The sequence below is a fragment of the Phalangium opilio genome, unplaced genomic scaffold (genome assembly GCF_054372755.1).
Source record: "Phalangium opilio isolate 3A_F unplaced genomic scaffold, DU_Popi_V2 ptg000217l_1, whole genome shotgun sequence".
Classification (NCBI taxonomy): Eukaryota; Metazoa; Arthropoda; class Arachnida; order Opiliones; family Phalangiidae; genus Phalangium; species Phalangium opilio.
This window is the reverse complement of record NW_028324218.1, coordinates 912,316-935,489: the sequence shown is the minus strand read 5'-3', so window position 1 is coordinate 935,489 and position 23,174 is coordinate 912,316. Positions and strand designations below refer to the sequence as shown.

At 39.4% G+C, this 23,174-nt stretch overlaps 6 protein-coding genes across 9 annotated transcripts; 5 read left to right on the top strand and 1 right to left on the bottom strand.

Moving 5' to 3' along the window:
* The first annotated feature begins 454 nt into the window (after positions 1 to 454).
* On the top strand, positions 455 to 2,089 carry LOC149615425 (uncharacterized). Its single transcript, XM_089857234.1, has 3 exons — positions 455 to 1,123; positions 1,289 to 1,390; positions 1,711 to 2,089. Exons 1-2 carry the CDS (start codon positions 836 to 838, stop codon positions 1,364 to 1,366), a joined length of 366 nt encoding a protein of 121 aa, XP_089713360.1. The 5' UTR covers positions 455 to 835; the 3' UTR covers positions 1,367 to 1,390; positions 1,711 to 2,089.
* A 419-nt stretch (positions 2,090 to 2,508) lies between these two features.
* LOC149615424 (piwi-like protein Siwi) lies at positions 2,509 to 5,257 on the top strand. Its single transcript, XM_089857136.1, has 5 exons — positions 2,509 to 2,555; positions 2,684 to 3,203; positions 3,338 to 3,543; positions 3,626 to 3,932; positions 5,168 to 5,257. Exons 2-5 carry the CDS (start codon positions 2,688 to 2,690, stop codon positions 5,255 to 5,257), a joined length of 1,119 nt encoding a protein of 372 aa, XP_089713262.1. The 5' UTR covers positions 2,509 to 2,555; positions 2,684 to 2,687.
* Positions 5,258 to 5,339: 82 nt separating this feature from the next.
* LOC149615423 (uncharacterized) lies at positions 5,340 to 8,278 on the top strand. The gene is made up of 8 exons (XM_089856391.1): positions 5,340 to 5,689; positions 5,777 to 5,932; positions 6,015 to 6,806; positions 6,872 to 6,957; positions 7,036 to 7,121; positions 7,187 to 7,448; positions 7,521 to 7,810; positions 7,923 to 8,278. The coding sequence occupies exons 1-7, from the start codon at positions 5,600 to 5,602 to the stop codon at positions 7,804 to 7,806; spliced, it is 1,758 nt and encodes a 585-aa protein (XP_089712517.1). The 5' UTR covers positions 5,340 to 5,599; the 3' UTR covers positions 7,807 to 7,810; positions 7,923 to 8,278.
* A 1,569-nt stretch (positions 8,279 to 9,847) lies between these two features.
* LOC149615422 (uncharacterized) lies at positions 9,848 to 14,897 on the top strand. 4 transcript variants are annotated; one of them, XM_089856639.1, is made up of 9 exons: positions 9,848 to 9,969; positions 12,403 to 12,513; positions 12,671 to 12,845; positions 12,903 to 13,299; positions 13,435 to 13,548; positions 13,654 to 13,833; positions 13,933 to 14,041; positions 14,477 to 14,591; positions 14,759 to 14,897. In XM_089856639.1, exons 4-8 carry the CDS (start codon positions 13,000 to 13,002, stop codon positions 14,494 to 14,496), a joined length of 723 nt encoding a protein of 240 aa, XP_089712765.1. In that variant the 5' UTR covers positions 9,848 to 9,969; positions 12,403 to 12,513; positions 12,671 to 12,845; positions 12,903 to 12,999; the 3' UTR covers positions 14,497 to 14,591; positions 14,759 to 14,897. The 4 variants fall into 4 exon arrangements, with proteins under 4 accessions (XP_089712765.1, XP_089712764.1, XP_089712766.1 ...); XM_089856638.1 differs by having other exon boundaries at positions 12,611 to 12,845; XM_089856640.1 differs by lacking the exon at positions 9,848 to 9,969 and adding an exon at positions 12,051 to 12,332 and having other exon boundaries at positions 12,611 to 12,845.
* A 650-nt stretch (positions 14,898 to 15,547) lies between these two features.
* LOC149615421 (uncharacterized) lies at positions 15,548 to 17,130 on the top strand. Its single transcript, XM_089856642.1, has 5 exons — positions 15,548 to 15,684; positions 15,771 to 15,948; positions 16,024 to 16,280; positions 16,433 to 16,555; positions 16,634 to 17,130. Exons 2-5 carry the CDS (start codon positions 15,888 to 15,890, stop codon positions 16,910 to 16,912), a joined length of 720 nt encoding a protein of 239 aa, XP_089712768.1. The 5' UTR covers positions 15,548 to 15,684; positions 15,771 to 15,887; the 3' UTR covers positions 16,913 to 17,130.
* A 3,850-nt stretch (positions 17,131 to 20,980) lies between these two features.
* Positions 20,981 to 21,773, bottom strand: LOC149615420 (terpene synthase-like). Its single transcript, XM_089856400.1, has one exon. It carries the CDS (start codon positions 21,766 to 21,768, stop codon positions 21,046 to 21,048), a length of 723 nt encoding a protein of 240 aa, XP_089712526.1. The 5' UTR covers positions 21,769 to 21,773; the 3' UTR covers positions 20,981 to 21,045.
* Between the last annotated feature and the right edge of the window lie 1,401 nt (positions 21,774 to 23,174).

Sequence of the window (23,174 nt, the reverse complement as noted above, 5' to 3'; positions counted from 1 at the left end):
AGATCGAAAAAAAAAATTGTATCTTTTTTTATAAAAGTAATAAAAATATAGATATTTTATCTACCTTATATTTTATCTACCTATTGTTTATACCATAAGTTCATAAGATATGTTCTATAAGTTTGTCACTGGTTACTGAGAGCTTGTCATGAAGTGACGTAGATGAAACGTCATAGATTCTCGTAAAGCGACTCCTGGTTATGCGCTGTCAAAGGCTTAGTACAGACTAAATGGGAAGATGGACTGCAAAACCGCGTGTAGTCAATTCTCGCGTCGTTCTCGAACCAGCTCTCATTAAGTCTCTAGCATTACGAAGTATAGGAAGTTATGTTTATACCAACAAACGCAAAATCTCATTCATTTCGGGTCTCGTAAATAGGCCTATATAATGTTTAAATTGGTTTAATTTTTTATTAGTTCAGGTAAAAAATAAGCGGACAACAGTATTCCGTTCTCAACAGATTAATTTATGTAGATAATTTAAACGTTCGGTATAAGGGATTTCGACTCCATTTTGGTCAAATATAACTTTAAAAGAATTCATTAGGAATGTTTTACCACCCTAGCCTAATTAATACACGGTTTTCTTAAGTCTGCAATACCCTGTTTCCCATCTTTATACTCTCTTTTCGATACTAATACCCAATGTTACAACTTTCAGAACTTGAGTCGATGACGAAATAAAGGAGTTGGTCCCTTGGAGTTGTATCGATATCCTTTGGTATTTTTTATATACTATCGTATACACGTTTTACCTTCATAGTTCCCTGTTTCCCAATACTAGAAGCTTAGCTGCAATGATGCAACAACTTCATTTGTAATCTATGCAAGCTCTATGTTACAACTTTCAGAACTTGAGTCGATGGCGAAAACAAGGAGTTCGTCCCTTGGAGTTGTATTGTTATCCTTTGGTATTTTTCTGATACTATCGTATTCCCCCGTTTATCATCATAGTTCCCTGTTTTCTCGGCCCCTCGAGCCTTCTGCTGCCTTAGTCCGAGCCCTGTCACCGACCACCTCCTGGCTGGGCTCGCCGCCGACGGTGTCCCGCCTCTGTCACCTGCTTAAGGGGCGTTGCCGGGCCCGCTGGCCGATCCCGTATGCCTTGACGGCGGTTCCGCAGGTACCATTTGGGCACAGGGATGAAGGCAGGAGGGGGGCGCTGTAGAGGCCCCCTACGCGCCGGAGCAGCGCCTAATCAAATGCATTCTGAGTTCCCTGTTTTCTAATACAATGATGCAACAACTCCATTTGGTAATCTATGCACGCTCTATGTTACAACTTTCAGAACTTGAGTCTCTGTCGGAAACAAGGAGTTGGTCCTTTGGAGTTGTATTATTATCTTGTGAAATTATTCTTTTCATGACAATCAAGCTACAGATATAGCAGCGTAAGTTCATAATATATGTTCCATACGTTTGCCACTGGTTACTGAGAGCTGGTCATGAAGCGACGTAGTTCATAGATTCTCGTATACGGGACTTACGAGGTTACCGCCCCCTTTTCGGAGAGTTGTTCTGCCAAGGCTACGGAGCGCGTTCGACGACAGCGAATGTCAGCGCCCACAGAAGTACCTCTCGTAAATCCCGTATAGCGAGCCTGGCTTAGTACAGACTTATGGAACATATCATATAAACTTATGATATTAAGTAATAAGCTCTCAAATATGGATACATAGAACAGATACTACTACTAGTTTCCTTTTTGCAGATGATAAAAATATTCATTGTAATGTGAGTATTGGGAAAGTTGAACAATTGTACATCAGTACCAAGTCCATCTGAAGTTTCACGATCAGGAGTGCAAACACCGACGGGAAACACCGTGCTTTCTTAACATAACAGAACAAGATGGCCCAAGGGCTGGGCCTTAATAGTAATTTTACACGGCTCACGTGACCCCCCCCCGTATAGTTGATCTCCAATAAATCGTACAACTAAAAACATTTCTGAAACACAATCGTGTATCCCTTTAATTTCTAATAACGTCACATTTCAAATAATATTAATGAAACTAAATTGTGCACCCCACTAAAGTATAATTTTTAAAAACCATACGAATCAAATAATGTATTTAAACAAAATCCTGGATCCCCTAAACCAGAAATCACTATGACCGTAAAGCGTCCCCTCTATTTTACGAAACCTAACCTAACCATCCAGCATAATCTCTGATGTATCACGCGCACAAAGTGCAGTAGTGCACGAAAATTATCATCTTGTTTCCCTTCACTCAAAAAAGCCCGCGAGATTTAAACTACCTTTCTTTCCTCTCTCTCCGAGCGGGATGCCCCCTCTCCCTCTTCCCCCTCTCACTAATATACAACGTTGAAGGTATGTAATTAATGTTTAATTATTAAGTTATATAAGATTTCTGACAACGAATAGTGAAGCCAGTTAGGTTTAGGACTTAGCTCCACGTGGTCTATTGTCAGAGTGTTACACGGTTTCAGCTTCGGTTGTCACCACGCGTAAAGCTAAGCCTAGGTTTGTGTGTAGTGACAGGAGACAAAGGGAATTCTCATTTTTAAGTTTGCTCTAAGGTGGTTGCTCCAGGTATTATTACTCAATATATGGGGGAAAAACGTTTTAAACTTAGGCAAATGTACAGCCGAAAAGACCTGTCGGGGAATTCGGTATTCCTTGCATGAACCCACTGTGAAATTAACTTTTAAATCCTGTAGAAAAATGGACGATTCTGACAACCCTGTTGGATGGTCGCGAGCACGCGCCCGCGGACGTGCCAGGGGTCAAAAACCACCTGAACCAGCCAGACGTCCGACTGACGTTATCGCAATTACGGCTGCAGCCAGCCAATTCCCGACGGTAGTTCGCCCCCCTGTTGCCCAACCCCCTCAACCAGCGGGGGCTGGACGCGCCCTCCATCGAGGCGGTGTGACGTCAGAAGCTAGATCAGATGGGCCCGCCGTTGCCTCTGTCCAAGCCATAACCACTGGTATGGAGGCAGTTACAGTTGGCCAACCGGGTGGACGCGGCGCCATGAGAGGACGCCCACCCGTCAAAGTCACGTCCGCCTTTGGATCCGACTTCATCTTCTATCAGTATCGCGTGGACTTTAGTCCGTCAATTGAATCGTCAAAAATGCGTCGAGCCATGCTCTTTGATCATTTGGACGTCATTGGACGAAGTTTCGTTTTTGATGGGATGGATGATGTGAAAACAACCACTAGTCTTGAAAAAGATGTAAGTAATTGGAAAATTCGGGGCGTTATATGGGGGAAAACTCGGGGGAAATTCGGGGAATATATGGGAAAAATATAATGACTAGTTTTGTCCCGCTAGGTGTCTTTAATAATGGTTTTCTCGTTTGTGTTTAGGAGATGATTTTATGGTCCAAACGTAGAACGGATGACGAGAACATTCAGATCACCGTTAAGCGTACTGGGAAGTTGAATGGGCGTCACCCCGAAGTGTTGCGTTTAATGAATACTCAGCAACGAAAGAACTTTTTGCATATGGGTTTTGTCGCCATGGGTCGTAACATGTTTGATAAAGAAGCGGCACTTCCAATTGAACAATACAAGTAAGAACCTTTATATAGTTTACGGTGGCGACCTTGGGATTAGTTGTCGAGGTTGGTCTTGAATGGCCCGTTTTCTTTTCAGGATTGAGCTATGGCCCGGAGTTTTGACCGCCATTCGCATGTACGAGAACAGCCTTTTGATGGTGGTGGACGTCATTCACAAGGTCGTGCCACGCATGGACACTGTTTTGCAACCGCTCCGCCAACATTACGCTAGAGATAGGAACAATTACCTTCAAAATTGCTCAAAGGAATTGGCCGGTTGCATCGTCATGACGTCTTACAACAACAAGACTTACTCCTTGGATGATTTTGACAGTACCAAGTGTCCAACTGATACGTTCGAAACGAGGAAGACCGGATTGATCAGTTACGTGGAGTACTACAAGGTGAGGAATTCTCAAAGCGGGCTTTATAATAAGGTTCATACAAGTTGGGGGAAATTTCGGGGCATTATATGGGGGAAAATATTATGATTAGTTATTGGAGAAAGAACTAACGCATAAGCTCAAACTATCAAATTAAGAGGTTTCTTAATTTTACAAAATTATTTCAATCTAACATGCAAAAATGCAAGGCTTAAAAACATTTTACTTTTATTTTAAACGCTGCAAAAGAATTGACCAATAAACACTAAGTAAAATTACGTAATGAATGGTTTGGATAAAGTCTTGGCGAGAGATCCAAATGTCGATTTGGGTTAGAGAATACGGTTTTAAGCGCCCTGTCCAAATGGAACCGATCCAAACGTTTTGATTTGGATTTGGGTTAGAGAATACGGTTTTAAGCGCCCTGTCCAAATGGAACCGATCCAAACGTCGATTTGGATTTGGGTTAGAGAATACGGTTTTAAGCGCCCTGTCCAAATGGAACCGATCCAAACGTCGATTTGGATTTGGGTTAGAGAATACGGTTTTAAGCGCCCTGTCCAAATGGAACCGATCCAAACGTCGATTTGGATTTGGGTTAGAGAATACGGTTTTAAGCGCCCTGTCCAAATGGAACCGATCCAAACGTCGATTTGGATTTGGGTTAGAGAATACGGTTTTAAGCGCCCTGTCCAAATGGAACCGATCCAAACGTCGATTTGGATTTGGGTTAGAGAATACGGTTTTAAGCGCCCTGTCCAAATGGAACCGATCCAAACGTCGATTTGGATTTGGGTTAGAGAATACGGTTTTAAGCGCCCTGTCCAAATGGAACCGATCCAAACGTTTTGATTTGGATTTGGGTTAGAGAATACGGTTTTAAGCGCCCTGTCCAAATGGAACCGATCCAAACGTCGATTTGGATTTGGGTTAGAGAATACGGTTTTAAGCGCCCTGTCCAAATGGAACCGATCCAAACGTCGATTTGGATTTGGGTTAGAGAATACGGTTTTAAGCGCCCTGTCCAAATGGAACCGATCCAAACGTCGATTTGGATTTGGGTTAGAGAATACGGTTTTAAGCGCCCTGTCCAAATGGAACCGATCCAAACGTTTTGATTTGGATCCTCGTCCAAATGATTTAGATTTTTAGGGAATAGGGTCCCCAGGGCCAGCCAGTTTTTGTCTGAATAATACGATCTATATAAACTAATTACATATTGGTTAGAAAATAATTAAAATTAAATCCCTTATTAGATTGAAACATTCAAAGTGCAAGCCCCACACAGCACCGCTGAGGAACTCTCTGATGGAGTAGCACTTGCGGAGGTTCTATCTCAAATGTAAATACGCGTTAGACTTGGTGCTTGCTTAAAAATATTCAACTTTTAATATAATCCTCTTAATAAACTTAATTCTTGATTAAACAAATTTAGCACTGAGACTGGAAGAAAGTTCCAAAACTTAAAACAAAAACACGAAGTTTTACAAGAAAGCTTTTTCAAGGTTGAAGAGGAACGAAATGATTATCAGTCGAGAGTTCAGATATTAGAGAAAGAACTTGCTCATTTTCGATTGTCGAATGTGAAATTATCTGAGCAGGTTGCAGCAGACGAATTAGATTTCTTGAAATATAGAACCGAAAAGATTCAACTGTACGAAAGTACAATTGAATCTCTGAAAAAGAAAATGAGCAATTTCAACGAGCTCCAAGAACAAAATAAAGAACTGAAAGAGGAGAACGCAATATTCTTCGAAAATAATTTGCAATTAGAAAAAGTAAGATCCTTATTTTTGGCCTATTTTCACCTACTTTCATTAGATTTGAATTAAAATTAATTGACCTGGCTATTTTATGAAATGAAGGAAAATGCGCTATTAAAGAAGCAAATGGAATCGTTTAAGGAAACATTGCTCGAGTCAAACTCAAAATTAAGTGAGGAAACATTAAGAGCTGAAAAATTTCATTTAGAAAGTAAAAGTTTTTCCGCAAAATTGGATGCCCTTCAGGAAGAAAAAAATGTAACCGTTTTTAAACTCTCCAATTATATTTCCCAACTAATTTTAATTAATTATTATTTATGGATTATTGTCGGATTTATAGGTTCTAGGTCTTACAAACACTGAGGATGGTTCAGTGTACCTTCGAGATCAATCTTGCGCCATTCCTTGCACTGTCGTTAGAACCTCATCAAATTCTCCAGACGAGGAGAAACTCTCATTGTGCCCCGTATCTCATAACCGCCAAGGCAGTAACTTGAATCACTTGGTGTCCATTTCCACTTACGAAGTTGTCACGGAGAAGAGCAACCTAACGGATGCCTCTCCTCATACCTACATTCTCGTCAAAGACGCTGATATCATCTCCCTCAATGAGAAAGAAAGAAAAATACCCGTGGCCGATAAAGAAGAGAAGAAACGAACTGAAGTCTCAATGAACATTTGTAAAGTATTTTTACCAAGGAAGAAATCCCTCGCAGTCTTAAGTAATGACGAATGGAAGGATCAATTCGTTGTGGAGGGAGTTACCATCAGTAACACTGTCGTGGAAATGGATCAAAGAGATCCTGATTACAGAAAAGACGTTGGCTTCCAGTTTGTTGATATCTTTGATAGTGACGTTGCCAGTAACTTGCCTGAGTTTCTTGAAAGAAGAAAGAAGGATTTGTTGGTTAGCAACGAGTGTCTTTCTTTGCACCCGTGGTTTGAAGTTGGCAAGGCAGTACTGGTTAAGATTCCTGTTAAGGTACAGATTGAGGAAGTTACTACCGAAATAAGGAGATTCATCATCTATTCCAATAATCCAATGACGTTGGTGAAAGGGACTATTATTCAACCCTATGGAGAAGCTGAGGAATTCTGCCCTAAACATTCAACTACCCCTTTGGATAAAAAAGTAGTATTTTTTTTAGTTGGCGTTTAATTAATTTAAAATGGATTCTTTTCTTCTTTTGTTTTCAGGATACTAAAATTAAACTTGTAAAGGAAGCTTGCTTCTGTTCCTTCATTACCAAATATCATTCAATAGATGAAGTGGCGACTCATGGGTAACTATAAATTAAATTAAATTAAATTAAAATAAAATCTTAGTTAAAAAATGTTTCTAATTACTTTTTATGTTTTAGCGAAATTTACAATCCATTTGATTCAATTGAGGTTGAAGGATTTGTAAAGGAAAAATGGATTGTTAAAAATAAAGAAATGAAAAATGGTATTTATCTTTAAATACCGTTTTTTAAAGTTCATTGAGGATTATTTGATAATTTTTCTGTTTAGAATGTGATCCTCCATTGCAAATAAGTTTGGTTTTAGCCGACAAAGAAAACACTTCCGCCACTTTAACTCTGTACATCACTGAAAGTCACCCGGATTGGACTCTTTATGGGCTTTTACCCGGAAGTTGCGTTCTTTTATCGGGTGTTAAGGTTTTAAAAGCCCAACAAAGTGGATCGTATTATTCGAAATCGGCCAAAAGATTCGGTCTTCAGGTGGTTGACAAAAACGCTATGATAGAAGAAAGCTTTTGGAATGCTACAAAGTAAGATTAAACACCATTGATAGATTCAATTGGTTGATTGCTAATTGTTGTAAGTTTTTTTTTCTTTTGCAGAAGCCCATCGCCTTTGAAGTACTTTATGCGCGTTAATGACAATCAACCATTTAGGTCGCTTAGTACTGTCATCAGAGTTTTATCCGTGGAAATCTTGGAGTGTGTTAGTCAGGCCAGTCAAATACCGCCTGCTAAAGCCAAGTTTATTTTGGATGATGGAAGCTCGCAAGTCACCCCTCATTGTACCGGGGTCAATGTTAAACATTTATTGAATATCTCCGAACGTCAATGGCAAGATTTGTTAGCTGTTGGTTCATCTGAACGTGGCCGGAGGATTACATTTTAATTGGGTATAATAAATTTTTTAATATAATGTTTTGACTTTTAATTAGAATTCTTGAATGTAAAATTAAATAACCTTTTTCATTAAATAATATTGTTCCCTTTATGGTTTAATTACAGTGGAACGTTCATAAGAAGGGTGCCAAGGAAACTAATGGAAAGATTTTGTTGTTCGGTTATTTGTGCAGTCGTAGTGAAATTAGACGTCAAGTTGCAGAGCTTATTCGTCGTCTAGAGAACGTGCCAATTATACTGTGTTTAATTCTAATAAGTTTATTTTTGGTTGAAGGTAAACGGTAAACTTAAAACAAAATCCGTTGCCTTTGTTTAACAGCTGATAGTTTGTAAAAAGGACAATTTCGAGTCGAAAAGGTGCAACCTATCGATGATTCAGTTGAACTATTAAAGAAATAACCTTACTTAAATCATGGAAAACAAAAAGAAAAATTAAAAATAAAGGAATAATATAGCATCAATTTGGAAGAATTTATTTTGGGTAATATAAACTTGCAATTCTAGGCATGCTTTAGCTTTGCATGGGATTTCTTGATAGAAGTTTTTATTTTTAATGCATGCAAGCATAAGTTCAAAGGCTTATCACGAACTAAATAGGGAAAATGGACTGCAAAACCGCGTATTCTCGAACGAGTTCTCTAGCATTATGAAGTATAGGTAGTGTCATACTTATGAAAGGAACATATCAAGAAGTTATATCAGTATCTCAGAGAGAAGATATAAGATGCCTTTGTATTCGCGCGCCATAGTCCCAGTCCCCCTTTCAAAATACAAGGGGGGACGTAAAAGGAGGCGCCGGGCTATTTCGCTCTCCTCAGTCGGAAATTTTCCTCACTCGCGTCGTCGCGCTGACGTGAGTTTTCAAGAACCAATGAGATGCTGGTTGTAATTTAGAGACGGGGATTGACTGCGGACCTACGTTAGGACTGGAGATAAAGCTGGAAATCTGGCGAATTTATATCTTCTCTCTGAGATACTGATATAACTTCTTGAACATATCTAATGACGCAATTTTTACGATTTTTCTCTTCACTTCATTTGCTTGTTTCGAAAAATCAATTCTACGCCTCAGCGACCCTGATTAGCTTGGAATTATAAGATCCCTACTATAAATTCCATTTTCTTTCTATAATTAATTTAAAACCGCGGGAATTCGAGTCGTGAATATTTCAAACCCTTCTTTTTTGGGAGTCGGTAAGTATATGAAAAATTATTCCTCTGGGGAAGCAATTTTCTCTTTCTACTATATTAAAAAACAAATCGTTTTGGAAGTTGCGGTTTTAAAAAGAGGCGCCAAATTTCTAGAGTTATCATTGGTTGTTTAGTTTTACACAAAATCGCCATTAAAGTTGGATTTAAGAAAATGTTTTTAGGCTTAAAAAATCATTATTATTATTATTATAAATTAAACGTAGGCCTACATCTGAACAATTTGGGAGGAAATGACAATATAAATAGTTTTTTAACTGCTAAATAACGTATATAATTTTTAAAATTCGCGGTTGAGAATGAGCGGGAAATATCCACCAATCAACTGTTTGGTTGTGTTTTCAGTACTGCGCGCGCATCACGAGACAACTGTTTAGCCCACTGAGTTTAGAAAATTACCACTAGAGTAGCCTTTCATCCGCAAGGATGTAGATTGTAGACCGAAATGAACTCTATCACGCGCTTGTGGCGCCATCGTGGTGCAAAAAAGAGAACTAAAACAAAAGGCGGGAAATTTGACTAATTTCAAGAATACATGTAAAAGGCGGAAATTCAAAGTTCGTTTTCGAGATGGCGACACCATCGTTTGATAAACTTGGTGCCTGTCCGTCCGTCCCATTGCTTTAAAAGTTGTCCCCCGTTTCCTCAAAAGGCAGGTTCACGCAAAGGCCATTCTAGTGGTAATTTTCTCAACTCAATGGTTTAGCCGGGAAGGGGGCGTGATCTCATCCGTTTCGGATACACGTGACGCTGTCAGTGATCCCGCGCTGGCTAGCTTTATAAAGAGAAGACACTGACGCCGTGCCCGTAGACGACCTAGAGAAGAGACTGAGTAAGAAGAGACTGAGTAACGCGGTAGCGGCCGTAGAGTGGACAGTACGCGTTAAGTCGTGTCGAATATTTTCGGCTTCCATTTCTTAGATAAGGAGTAACAACGTTGAAGGTATGTAATTAATGTTTAATTATTAAGTTATATAAGATTTCTGACAACGAATAGTGAAGCCAGTTAGATTTAGGACTTAGCTCCACGTGGTCTATTGTCAGAGCATGGATTTATAATAGAAGCTTACGCTTCCTGGATATTGTACTCGCCTTAAAACGCGCACAACATTTATGCCATAAAAATTCGCCCGCGTGGGGACTGGGGGGGGGGGGGCTGATGACGTAGAAATTGAGGCAAATTCAGAGGGGGTGGAAGTTTTTCACGCGATCGAGTTCTAATTTTTAATAGCGCGCGAGAAATAATTTCGTCGTTCATGCCTAACCAACTTACTCTCTACAACTAATGAATGGACCCGCTGGTTAGACGACGGTTACTCTGTAGATGTTTTATATCTTGATTTTAGTAAGGCTTTTGATTCCATTCCTCATTATGCCCTTCTCTCTGCCCTTCAGGGTGCTGGCGTCACTGGCAAAGCATTAGCTTGGCTAACTAACTATCTCTCCGGCCGCAAACAGAGAGTTGTCCTTCACGGTGTAAATACTGATTGGAAATGTGTTGAAACGGGAGTTCCCCAGGGTTCTATTTTGGGTCCCCTTCTGTTTAACATACTTATTAACTCCTTGCCATCGGTAGTGAGGCACTCCTCTGTCATCTTGTTTGCCGATGACGCCAAGCTTTATCGCCGGGTTTGTGATTCTACTGATCGTGCTGCCCTACAACTTGATCTTGATGCCATCGTTCAGTGGGGTCACAACCATGGGTTATCTTTTAATATTACTAAGTGTAAGACTCTTCACCTTGGACGCCGCAATCCCATGTTTGATTACTCAATTAATAGCACTACTATAACTACGTCCACTTGTGAGAGGGATTTAGGTGTCCTTATAGATCCCCTTCTCAAATATACAGCCCATTCCAATAAAATTGCCAAACGCATTAGGAGCTTAACGGGTATAATTCGTCGTAATTTAAATTTTAACTCTATACCTCTCATTAAAACTCTGTACAACTCCTTGGTCCTCCCTATAATTGATTACTGTTCGCCAATTTGGTCCCCCCATTTCTTAACTGATCTACAGGCTTTGCAAAAAGCTCAAAACGCATATTCGAAACTCCCACACAAAATTAGTAAGCTTCCGGCTCCCCAACGACTCTCCTTATTAAATATTGATTCTATCACTCTACGACATAAAATTAATAACCTATGCTTAGTTTTTGACATTATACATAACAACCTTGATTTAGATTTTTCGTTATTTTTCACCCGCCATAATAATGCTAGAACCCGTGGTCACTCACACAAACTAGTCAAACCTAGGGTGCTAACTACATTCCGTCAAACACACTTTGCATGTGCTGTCATTGACGATTGGAATTCGTTGCCCAATGATGTTGTCACTCTAACTAATAAATCCCATTTTCGTCGTAAATTATTAGACATTTTCCGTGCTAATTTGTGAGCTCTCTACTTATTCAACCCTCCTCCTAATAATTATATAAAACTTACATTGTGCAGCGAATTCTAAATTTTCTAAATTTTCTGACATTGTTTTTAATTGTTATCAGTATTATTATTTAATTGTATAATTACTATTTTATTGTTATACTTATTATTATTATTATTATTATTTTTTTTTTTTTTTTTAATATTACATTATTAACCGTTTGTTTGTTCTCATATAATTGTGCTCCCATAGTGTCTTTCCGTAACATGCCTATGTATTGACTTACGATGTTCACACATACGTCACACTGTTGACTTTGTGAACAACACATTCAAATAAATAAATAAATAAATAAAAGCGCGCGCACACGCGCTCCGAGATAAAAAAGTTTGCCTCAATTTCTACGTCATCAGCCCCCCCAGTCCCCACGCGCGCGAGTTTTTATGGCATAAATGTGTTTAAAATCAAAATGCCTTACTGAAGGCTACAGTGAAATATCCAGGAAGCGTAAGCTTCTATTATAAATCCATGGTCAGAGTGTTACTCGGTTTCAGCTTCGGTTGTCACGACGCGTAAAGCTAAGCCTAGGTTTGTGTGTAGTGACGGGAGACAAAGGGAATTCTCATTTTCAGGATTTAAATCTCGGGATTTTAGATCGTGGACATTGAGATTTCTTTTGTCTATTGTCAGTAATTAAGCAAAATAGGAAAAATATAGCGCAAATATTATTGACACGCAACTTTGGAGTGTTATAACTCTGGTTCTACTAGAAGTCCTCCGAGTGTATTTCATAGTCCAATTTCTCCCCTTTCCAATGATATTAAGTACTTGGGGTTACGACAATTAGGGCCCGAGTAGTTAAGCAAATTAACTAAAAATTAAAAAATAATCATTAAATTTAATGTTTGGCCCTGAAATGTATTAACTAATTTAATATTTGGTCCTAAAAGTATAATTTAATTAAAATTTTAATTCAATGTCACTTAAGGTGTTAACATCAATAAGGCATTATTGGCACTTGGCAACGTCATCAGCGCCCTCTGTGACCGAAAGTCGCACATACCCTATCGAGATTCGAAACTAACCAGACTTCTACAAGGTATTTAATTTAATAATTGATAGGCATACATCTTTATCCTACTGAAATTCGTAAAATGAACAACAATAAATCATAATTTGAATTAATCTCAATTAAGATTCGCTGGGAGGTAATAGCTATACGGTGATGGTGGCTTGCGTCAGTCCCGCCAATTAAGATTCGCTGGGAGGTAATAGCTATACGGTGATGGTGGCTTGCGTCAGTCCCGCCGATAGTAATTTGGAGGAAACTTTGAATACGCTTCGATACGCCGATCGAGCTAAAAAATCCGAAACAAACCGATTGTCAATAAAGATCCCCGAATCCTGGAAATTGAGGAACTTAAAAAACAGGTCGGGAGCATTTTTGGTTTATTTATAACTGGGAGTAATTACTTGGGTGTTCTTTAGATCAGGACGATGGAAATGGAATGGTCTCGACATCGCGCCAAATGTCCCTTGAAAGACGAGCCGACTAAAGTCAAAGATGGAGATTTAGATCAGGACGATGGAAATGGAATGGTCTCGACATCGCGCCAAATGTCCCTTGAAAGACGAGCCGACTAAAGTCAAAGATGGAGATTTAGATGATGATGATGATTTGGATGTCTACATCGCCTACGATACTTTGAGCGTTCCTCCTGCCTGCGACTCTTACGATGACAATTCGCCCGTCTCCCATCACGACCCCACCAACAGTCGCCTCAAGGAACAACTGCATAAACTCCAGGAAGAAAAGAATAAAGTCGAAGAGGAATTGCAACGTGCCATGAACCAAATTGTCGGATTCTGTGGCAGAATGATATGCGTGAGTATTATCTTTCTATGCGCAGACTAGGGTGCTGCTATTATTTATTGATGCGCGCCGCTATTATCGTTTTTCGCGCCTCAATAACGGTATATTGTTATTTAATAACATTAATTGTCGTAATTTCGCAAACAGACAGAAAATACTCTAGACAACACGAGACGGCAATTCACAGAATTCGCCAAAAATTCTATAGACCAAACTCTCAACGTTGTTAATGAGCCGACTCCGAATCCTAAACGCAACCCCGTGAGTACCACCGCCTCATGTTGACCTTTCTCGAGCGGGGTCAAGTTGTCGCCCCCCCCCCCCACCCCCGAAACTTTAATCATATTGATTTATTTTAATTTTAAGAGAGAGTTAGTTTTGGCGAGCGGCGGCGATCAGGAAAGCGATATGAAGCGACTGGAAGCGAGCGTGGCCATCAGCAAAGAATTGCAGTCCGTCGAAGATAACATCCGGGAGAAGCAATTGTTGCTGTTACGTTACCAAAATGACAATGAGCAACGGGATGAGAAAACTGAAGAAGAAAACGTAAGTTAAAGGGACTTAAAAGAAGCCCAGTTGTCCTATAACTCCTCCTGTTATCGCGAATCACTTCAAACCAACCCGGCAATAATACTGTTGTTGCAGGCTCGCGTTAAGCAATTGCAATCCGAGATCAAGAGATTGGAGAAGGAGCGACTTGTGGAAAATTGGAAATATCCGGAGTGCCATCAACATCCAAGAACGCTGACGCCAAGTGAGTTGCGTTTTTTATTAAATTGTTTTTTTTTTGGGGGGGGGGGGGACTATTTGAGATTGGTTGCAATGAATTTCATAATTATATCGCCGCAATTGCAATTGCGGGTTTTCTTAATATCATTTATCGTGAATTAATCGCCTAACTTATATACCCTAAATTTGGAAACATTGTTAGAGGCATACGCTAGAATTAAAACGTCAACAATAGCTATGTTTAAAATTATTTTATGAATAAAGTTTCTTAAAACGATTTAACTAATATTAAAGTAAATTACTGTCGATTAAAATCATTAATTTCAATTATATTTATTTAATTATTGAAGAAAAACCTCTTAATTTGGTCTCGACTCTTAGGAGAAGTTATTTATTTTGGTTTCCCAACTTGTTTTTAATTAAATTAAATTTAATTTGTTACGAAACACTTTCATTTAAGGCTTAGCGAGGAGAGTCTGAAAAAGATCAAAGCGTTGGAAGGTCAGATTAAATCGCGGTTGCAGTCCATGAAGAGAGAACAGGAACCGAGGAAGGAGTTGGAGAATGAAATCATGGTAAGTCACGCTTTCAATGGGCGGCCATGTTTTGGGTACGCCGCTTCGCTTCTATGCCCGGAAAATAGCGCGGATGACGTCGTACTAAAGCTTCCGAGATAGCTCTGCTCTATTCGCTTTAAAATCGTCTCTGAGGCCTTGGTCGTCGTTCGATTGTCCTTTTCTAGGAGCTTAAGAGCACTCGAGTGTCTTTAATGCGTAAAATGCAAGAAGAGTCGGAACGAATAGAGGAACTTCAACGCAAAGTGCAAACGCAGGATGTCCGCATCCAAAACGAACAACGCAAAATGCTGAAGCATAACGAGGAAATGGCTCAAGTCACGATGAACCTCAAAGCCGCGCAATCGGCCAAACAGAAACTAGAAATATCGTTGGCTAAGCAAACTGCGCTCGCTAAAGATGGCGCCACCTTCCGAGGAGCCAACTTGAGTGAACGTGTCAAGGTAAGAACGTATTTTCGTTTCTTCCTAATCATTAATCGGTTTAGAGTCCTGATTACGCTGGTTTCGAGTTCAACTAAAGGCTCTTTCAGACGCTGGATGAGTTGAGTCACCAAGAAAGTTGGCTAGGAAAAATTCGATCAGTGATCCAATTTTTGCTGACTCAACTTTTTAAGTTCATTTCTCCAGCCAATCAAAATTAATTACAAAAAAGAGAGCCTTTTTCGCGGCTTATTTCGTAAGTAGGTGGCGCTTAAAAAGTTTTATTTGGCGGTAAAAGTTTAGTCGTGTGAATAGGAAGGATTTATTTCACTTTTCCATTCAAAAGTTCAAGGGCAAGTTGATACAACTTTTTGACCCATCGAGCTGAGTCAAAAAGTTGGATCGTCTGAAAGAGCCTTTAGAGTATTAGAAAAATTGGACTCGGCCAGTCCTGATTACGCTAGTTTCGTATAGTAGAAAACTGGAATCGCCGTTCGAGTCCTAAGTGAAGTTATATTTCTAGGATTGGTTGAACCAAGAGATTGACGTTGAATTCAACAGAATTGAGGCCAGAAAGCATATCGAAGTTCTGAAAGAAAACAGCTAAATTAGCCCAAGAACTCGAAAACTTGCAAGAACAATTAGAAGACTTGTCTCAATCGCCTTCAAAGGTACTTAACCTTCGCTAATTGCTCCGGGTTAATTAGTTTTCTTTATACCATCAATGAATATCTAATGATGTCTCTGGGGGGGCTAGAAACGCGTCTCGTGTGACATCTCGATTGACATCTTCGACTTGTCCGAAGTTGATTCCTCGGATACGTTGGAAAAAAGGTTGGAAATCGAACGAGACATTTCACGAATTAAACAAAGTATGGAGGAATTCACGTCGAGCATACAAGCCATTCATCGCGATATGCTGACTGGATCGGACGGTACGGACACGCGTGCGCCTGAGTATCTGCGCGCTAAACTAGATTCATTCATTCATGTTTTGTTTGCTCGCTTAGATTTGACGTTAAACGAAAAGAGTCGATGGAACGAGTTGAGCAAAGTGGCCGAATTCAAATGCGCTTTGTCTTATTTATTCGAGATGCTGTTGCAACAAATCTCCAAGAATAATGACGTCACTCGGGATTATCGCGAAGCTCGATCGAGCCTCGATCAAATAAGGAAAGAACACCGCGATTGCGATCGAGAGATGAAGAAAGCCGCTCAAGAGTCGCGAGAAACCATCAAGAAGTTGACGGATGAGCACAATGTCCAGGTAAGTTAGTTGGTTACTTGGGAATTGACGAGCCGAGGCTTAGGGGTTTTTTTTGCGACATTGACGAGCCGAGGCTTAGGGGTTTTTTTTTGCGACATTGACGAGCCGAGGCTTAAGATATGAATTAGTCGAGTTTTCCTTCGCGACTTTAGATGATGGACCTTTTGGATCAAGTTAGCTCGGTCAAGAAATCTAGCAAGAGCTCAGACGATCTCGTCTCGAAGTTGACGCGCAATTTGAAAGAGAAGGCGGACGAAGTTGACCAATTGCAGGCGGTAAGTGGCCTTGAAAATGATGTTCTCGGCGACACCCTAAAAGGTGGTTTAATTTGCACGTTTTAATTGCGCGCGCAGGAGTTGGTTCTTGCCAAAACTAAGGGGCACGAGGACATTGTACCGCTGACTCCGTCTCCCCAACTGGTCGAGAACAAAAACGATTGCCAGCGTAAAGTTCCGGACATCATTATTTTAGACCATGACGAAGATGATGATGATTTTGATAGTGAGCCATTGATGGAAAAAATGTCCGCGCAAAAGAAGAGAACACACAGGGTCAAGAACAAAAACCGTGGCCAGCTTAAAGTTCCGGATTTGGACGAATCGGACGAACACTTGGATATCTTTAAATTTTAAACTAATTTTAAACTAATTTTAAACTAATTTTAAACTAATTTTAAACTAATTTTAAACTAATTTTAAACTAATTTTAAACTAATTTTAAACTAATTTTAAACTGAATTTTAAACTGAATTTTAACTGAATTTTAACTGAATTTTAACTGAATTTTAACTGAATTTTAACTGAATTTTAACTGAATTTTAACTGAATTTTAACTGAATTTTAACTGAATTTTAACTGAATTTTAACTGAATTTTAACTGAATTTTAACTGAATTTTAACTGAATTTTAACTGAATTTTAACTGAATTTTAACTGAATTTTAACTGAATTTTAACTGAATTTTAACTGAATTTTAACTGAATTTTAACTGAATTTTAACTGAATTTTAACTGAATTTTAACTGAATTTTAACTGAATTTTAACTGAATTTTAACTGAATTTTAACTGAATTTTAACTGAATTTTAACTGAATTTTAACTGAATTTTAACTGAATTTTAACTGAATTTTAACTGAATTTTAACTGAATTTTAACTGAATTTTAACTGAATTTTAACTGAATTTTAACTGAATTTTAACTGAATTTTAACTGAATTTTAACTGAATTTTAACTGAATTTTAACTGAATTTTAACTGAATTTTAACTGAATTTTAACTGAATTTTAACTGAATTTTAACTGAATTTTAACTGAATTTTAACTGAATTTTAACTGAATTTTAACTGAATTTTAACTGAATTTTAACTGAATTTTAACTGAATTTTAACTGAATTTTAACTGAATTTTAACTGAATTTTAACTGAATTTTAACTGAATTTTAACTGAATTTTAACTGAATTTTAACTGAATTTTAACTGAATTTTAACTGAATTTTAACTGAATTTTAACTGAATTTTAACTGAATTTTAACTGAATTTTAACTGAATTTTAACTGAATTTTAACTGAATTTTAACTGAATTTTAACTGAATTTTAACTGAATTTTAACTGAATTTTAACTGAATTTTAACTGAATTTTAACTGAATTTTAACTGAATTTTAACTGAATTTTAACTGAATTTGTAAAAAGAATTTAAACTGAATTTGTAAAAAGAATTTAAACTGAATTTGTAAAAAGAATTTAAACTGAATTTGTAAAAAGAATTTAAACTGAATTTGTAAAAAGAATTTAAACTGAATTTGTAAAAAGAATTTAAACTGAATTTGTAAAAAGAATTTAAACTGAATTTGTAAAAAGAATTTAAACTGAATTTGTAAAAAGAATTTAAACTGAATTTGTAAAAAGAATTTAAACTGAATTTGTAAAAAGAATTTAAACTGAATTTGTAAAAAGAATTTAAACTGAATTTGTAAAAAGAATTTAAACTGAATTTGTAAAAAGAATTTAAACTGAATTTGTAAAAAGAATTTAAACTGAATTTGTAAAAAGAATTTGTAAAAAGCTATAATAATAATAAAAACTGTCCAGTAAGTTTAATTTACTTTTTAATTTAATTCTAATTAGATTTAGCATTAATATTAATTTCAACCATTATTTACGGCTGGAAATATTGTCATCAAAAACGTTATTTTGTTGAGAAAGTTTTTGCCCAAGAGATTTTAAGCAAAGAGAAGATTGGCAAAATTACTATGTTCGCGGGGCTGTATTACACGCGTGTATTGCGGGTAAAACTTTTACAGGCGTTCTATGGGTTTTCCATTATATAGGGGATAAAAACAAAGCAAGGTGCCATCCTAACGGCCCGCCAGGACATAATCCTCCGCATAGTCGAATATGTCCAGGACCTGGAAGCTGAGCTGCTTGCTCCACCCGGCAGCGGGCCAGGGTCTCAGGGACATACCCCGTCCCCACCTTCGTTCCCGACTCCACCTTCGGACCTCTGTGACGCGTTTGATATTGCGGAACTTCGCCATGTCCTCCTCCAGTTGAAATCTGGTAAGGCTGCGGGCCCCGATGGCGTCTACACCGAACCGCTAAAAGCACTTGGGCCAGCAGCCGCTTTCGCACTTCTCAACATTATCAACTCCATGAGGGCAGAGAACGTAGTCCCTGCGTCCTGGCTGCGCGCCCGAGTCTCTCTCATATTCAAGGGGAAGTCCAAGGACGAGGCCGACCTCGCTTCCTACCGCCCAATCGCTGTGTCATCCATCCTCTACAAGATGTATGCCCTCCTGCTGAAAAACCGGCTAAGCCCTTTCCTTGAAACCGGCCACCTCTTGGAGGAAGCCCAGGGCGGTTTTCGCCCCGACCGTCGCCTTGCCGACAGCCTCTTCGTTGTCACACAGTTAGTAGATCTGGCCCAACGGGCAGGTACTCCGCTCGAAGTCGTCTTTCTCGACATCCAAAAGGCGTACGATAGCGTGGACAGAACGCGTCTGTGGGCGACTCTCGCTACGAAAGGCATTCCGCCCGCGTTTATAGAGGAGATCCGGCGCCTATACACGGGGTCGTCGTATGAGTATACGCTGCATGGCTGCACCACCGCGCCCATTCCCAGTCTCGTTGGCCTTCGTCAGGGCTGCCCCCTCTCGCCTCTTCTGTTCCTGGTATACATTGATCGGTTGGTGGCTAGTCTTATCCATCTCAAATGTGGCGCAACGTTACCGGCTGTGGGGAACGGGGAGGCGATTATCATCTCCTGCGTCCTGTACGCTGATGATATCGTTCTCTTCGCGAACTCCCCCCGCGACATGCAAGCCCTCCTGGACGCCTGCAGTTCCTTTGCCTTGGAGACAGGCCTTCGGTTTAGCCGTGAAAAGTCTAACTCTATGGCTTTCTGTCGACTAGTCCAGCACCCCGGCTACGTTCTTCAAGGCTTCCGGGTCCCAGAGGTGGACGAATACGCTTATCTGGGGGTAGTGCTAACCAATGTCGGCAACTACCTGTCCAAGGCCGCCAACGTGCTCGCACAGAAGTGTAACCGCCTCCGCTGGTCCGTCCGCAACCTTGCGGAAGGGTCCTACAATGAATACTCCGTCGGTCGAACCTTATGGAAATCCGTTGCAGTCCCGGCCCTCACTCATGGAAATGAGGTACTTTGTTACCCCAAATCGGTGTGTCCTAGGTCTGGAGGGCTCCGTGTGGGACCACGACGCCGTTCGGGCCATCCTCACGACCTGGTGGACCAAAAATGAAGCCTGGCGACGCGCCCACCCTGACTCGTCCATACCACATTATCTGGACCGATAGGTCTCAAGACTTCCGTCCCCCGCTGCCACCACAAACATTTGCGCATTTTGTTGGACTTATTAACTTCTGCTGCGCTCCCCCAATTGTAGGGAGCCGCCCTGTTTCAAAAGGGCGTACCATTGTACGGCGAACAATTAAACCTGTAAACCTGTAAACCTGTATAACGATTCCCCCTGTAAGTTAGCTTCCCCTAACCTAGAATAATTTAAATAAAAAAAATTAATTTCTTTAATATTAAATTAAAGTATAATTAATTGAAATTCAGATTCCACCGCTATCCACCAATGGTCAAGTGGCCGAATTTTTTTTAAACAAATCGTCGCCAACCCCGATCGCTTTAAAATCATTTAAAAGCCTTCCGGCTAGTCAACCTCTCATACCTCACGACCACAAAGTCTGTATATTATCAAAACAAAATGGCGGTCAGGAAAATGTATTTAATGTGACGTCGAGTCAATCATTTGTATTTAAAGAATTTTTATATAATAAATCAAGAATTTTAAATAATTATATTTATTTTCAAATAGGCCTATGTTGTAACATAGCCCACTTGATCACGCGCTCTAGAAGCCCGTCCAAACGATTTTTTTTACATGTTAACTCGCGAATGCGGCGCGTCACATAGGTTCGGTCTAAACTTTCAAACCCGTCTGGTTTTAACATGGGCCTCTATGGGAGGGGACCAGTTTTTTCAAAGTTTTTGCCCAAATAGTGCATCCACTGGTTCAAATCTCTTGAATTTTAAATGAGACTTGCATTGAAAGGTTTGATATTATCCTGTAAAATTTAAAGTCTCCAGCTATAATAGTTTTTATTTTTTATAAAAAAAAAACTATTATAGCTGAAGACTTTAAATTTTAAAGCTAATTAATAATTGAAATATAAACAACGTAACTTCATAGTAAATAACTTTATTTTCCATTTAGGCCACAAAAAATTACATTTTTTTGTTAAGTACAATCACCAATTCATAAGTTCATCTAAAACAGTGAGTAAATGCGGATTCCCGCCAATTATTTTAACTTCTTCGCGCGCTTTTTGATCCAAATTAGTTAGAAAATTCCTGGTATATTCGAAAGAGCCTAAACGCTCCAGTAATTCGACTGTATATTTCTTTAAATCAACATCGGTAGTACGTTGTCTCAAAATATTCATAACTTGAGGCGCTTCAGGATGAGTTTGAATAGCGTGAATTATGGGGAATGAGAACTTCCCTTCGGTTAAATCTTCGCAGAAACTCTTATTAACGGTATATTCCGTCGACTTTAAATTGCAATAATCATCGCGAACTTGGAAATAAAGTCCCATTAAGCCAATTAGATTATTAAAATCTGTTTTATTTTGACTGAAAAGTTGAAGTAATCTAACTGCCAGTCCAAATAATCCGCCGGTTTTACGTTTAACCATCTCGCAGTATTGTTTTTCAGTAGGACAAATGAAGTTATCGCGCCAATAAATCTCCATACCCTGACCTCTATGTAGCTCTAGTAATTGTTCTGTATAAACTAAGGTAGCGTCCGCGTGTCCAAGCTTTTGCAAACGTTCTAGAGCCAAGAAATACGCGTAATTCGCGGCGTTTATCGTGCTAGCGATACCAAAAATGGAATGGGCTACTGGGATACCGCGGCGCAATTTAGAATTGTCCTCAATATCGTCTATTAGTAGACTAGCATTATGCAGCATTTTAATAACCTCACCAATTTGGACGCATAGCTCAGTTGGAACGTTTAACCAATGGTTAAAGGCTTTAGTTCATTTAGTTCTAATTTCTTTACCGGGAACTTCCATGATGTAATGAAATGGTTGTAAGATTTCCGCGTCAGTCGCTTCCGAAGATTTGCCTTCCGGGTCTGGCACCACCGCTGATGTACTCGCAATTTTCAACGGATCATTTTTCCCTTTTATTGGCGGGAAAGAATTGGGTAAACTACGCCAATCCGACATAATTATTATAATTACCTCTCCGAGTGACGTATGTCACGGAGAGGTTCTAATTTCGACGTGTCTGTGTGTCTGTCTGTGTGTCTGTCTGTTGTTACACCCACGTGACCGCGTTCGCAGTTTGCAAATCGGAGCAAACGTGTATTCAATTTCCAGACCGCATTTACAGTCCCGGAAATTGTATTCAACTTACAGGCTATTACTCCATAGCCTGTCTAACAACTCTGTTCATTTGTCCACCCCACATGGACACCAGTCTGAACTTTCTGGCTTCTAAACACCACCATCTTCTGGTCTTTCGCCCATTTCTCATGGACACCAGTCTGTACTTACTGGCTTCTAAACACCACCACCTTCTCGTCTTTGTCCATTCCACATGGACACCAGTCCGTACTTACTGGCTTCTAAACACCACCACCTTCTCGTCTTTGTTTTTGTCCATCCCACATGGACACCAGTCTGTACTTACTGGCTTCTAAACACCATCACCTTCTCGTCTTTGTCTATTCCACATGGACACCAGTCTGTACACCTGGCTCCTAACACCACCATCTTCTGGTCTTTGTTTTTGTCCATACCACATGGACACCAGTCTGTACACCTGGCTTCTAACACCACCATCTTCCGGTCTTTGTTTTTGTCCATCCCACATGGACACCAGTCTGTACACCTGGCTTCTAACAACACCATCATCCTTAAGGTTAAGACATACGCGGCGATCGGCTAGGGTTACGAGAAACGTCTAGCCTTCCAATGGAGGGGTCTTCCTCCAAGGTTCACGCAAATGCGATGTTCTTATCTACAGCTGCGATTCGAATCCTTTATATACTACCTATTTGAGTAAGGCGACGCAACCGGCGTATGCTTCATTTCAAACGCCAATATTAGTCAAATCTCTCAAGATAGTTTAATTATTCTTTTTTAAAACGATGTAACGCTCAATAAGGCGAACAACTAGCGAAGAAAATATTAAATATTAATTATATTTATTTTAATATTTAAGATAAACTCTTTTCTCAATTCAAAATTAATACGGAAAGAGTTTAAAAGCAGTCTATTCTTTTGTCTGTGTGTGTCTGTCCGTTGTCACACTAGTGCGCCGCGTTAGCAGTTCGCTTTGTTTTGATGTGTTAAGAAATCCTACAGAA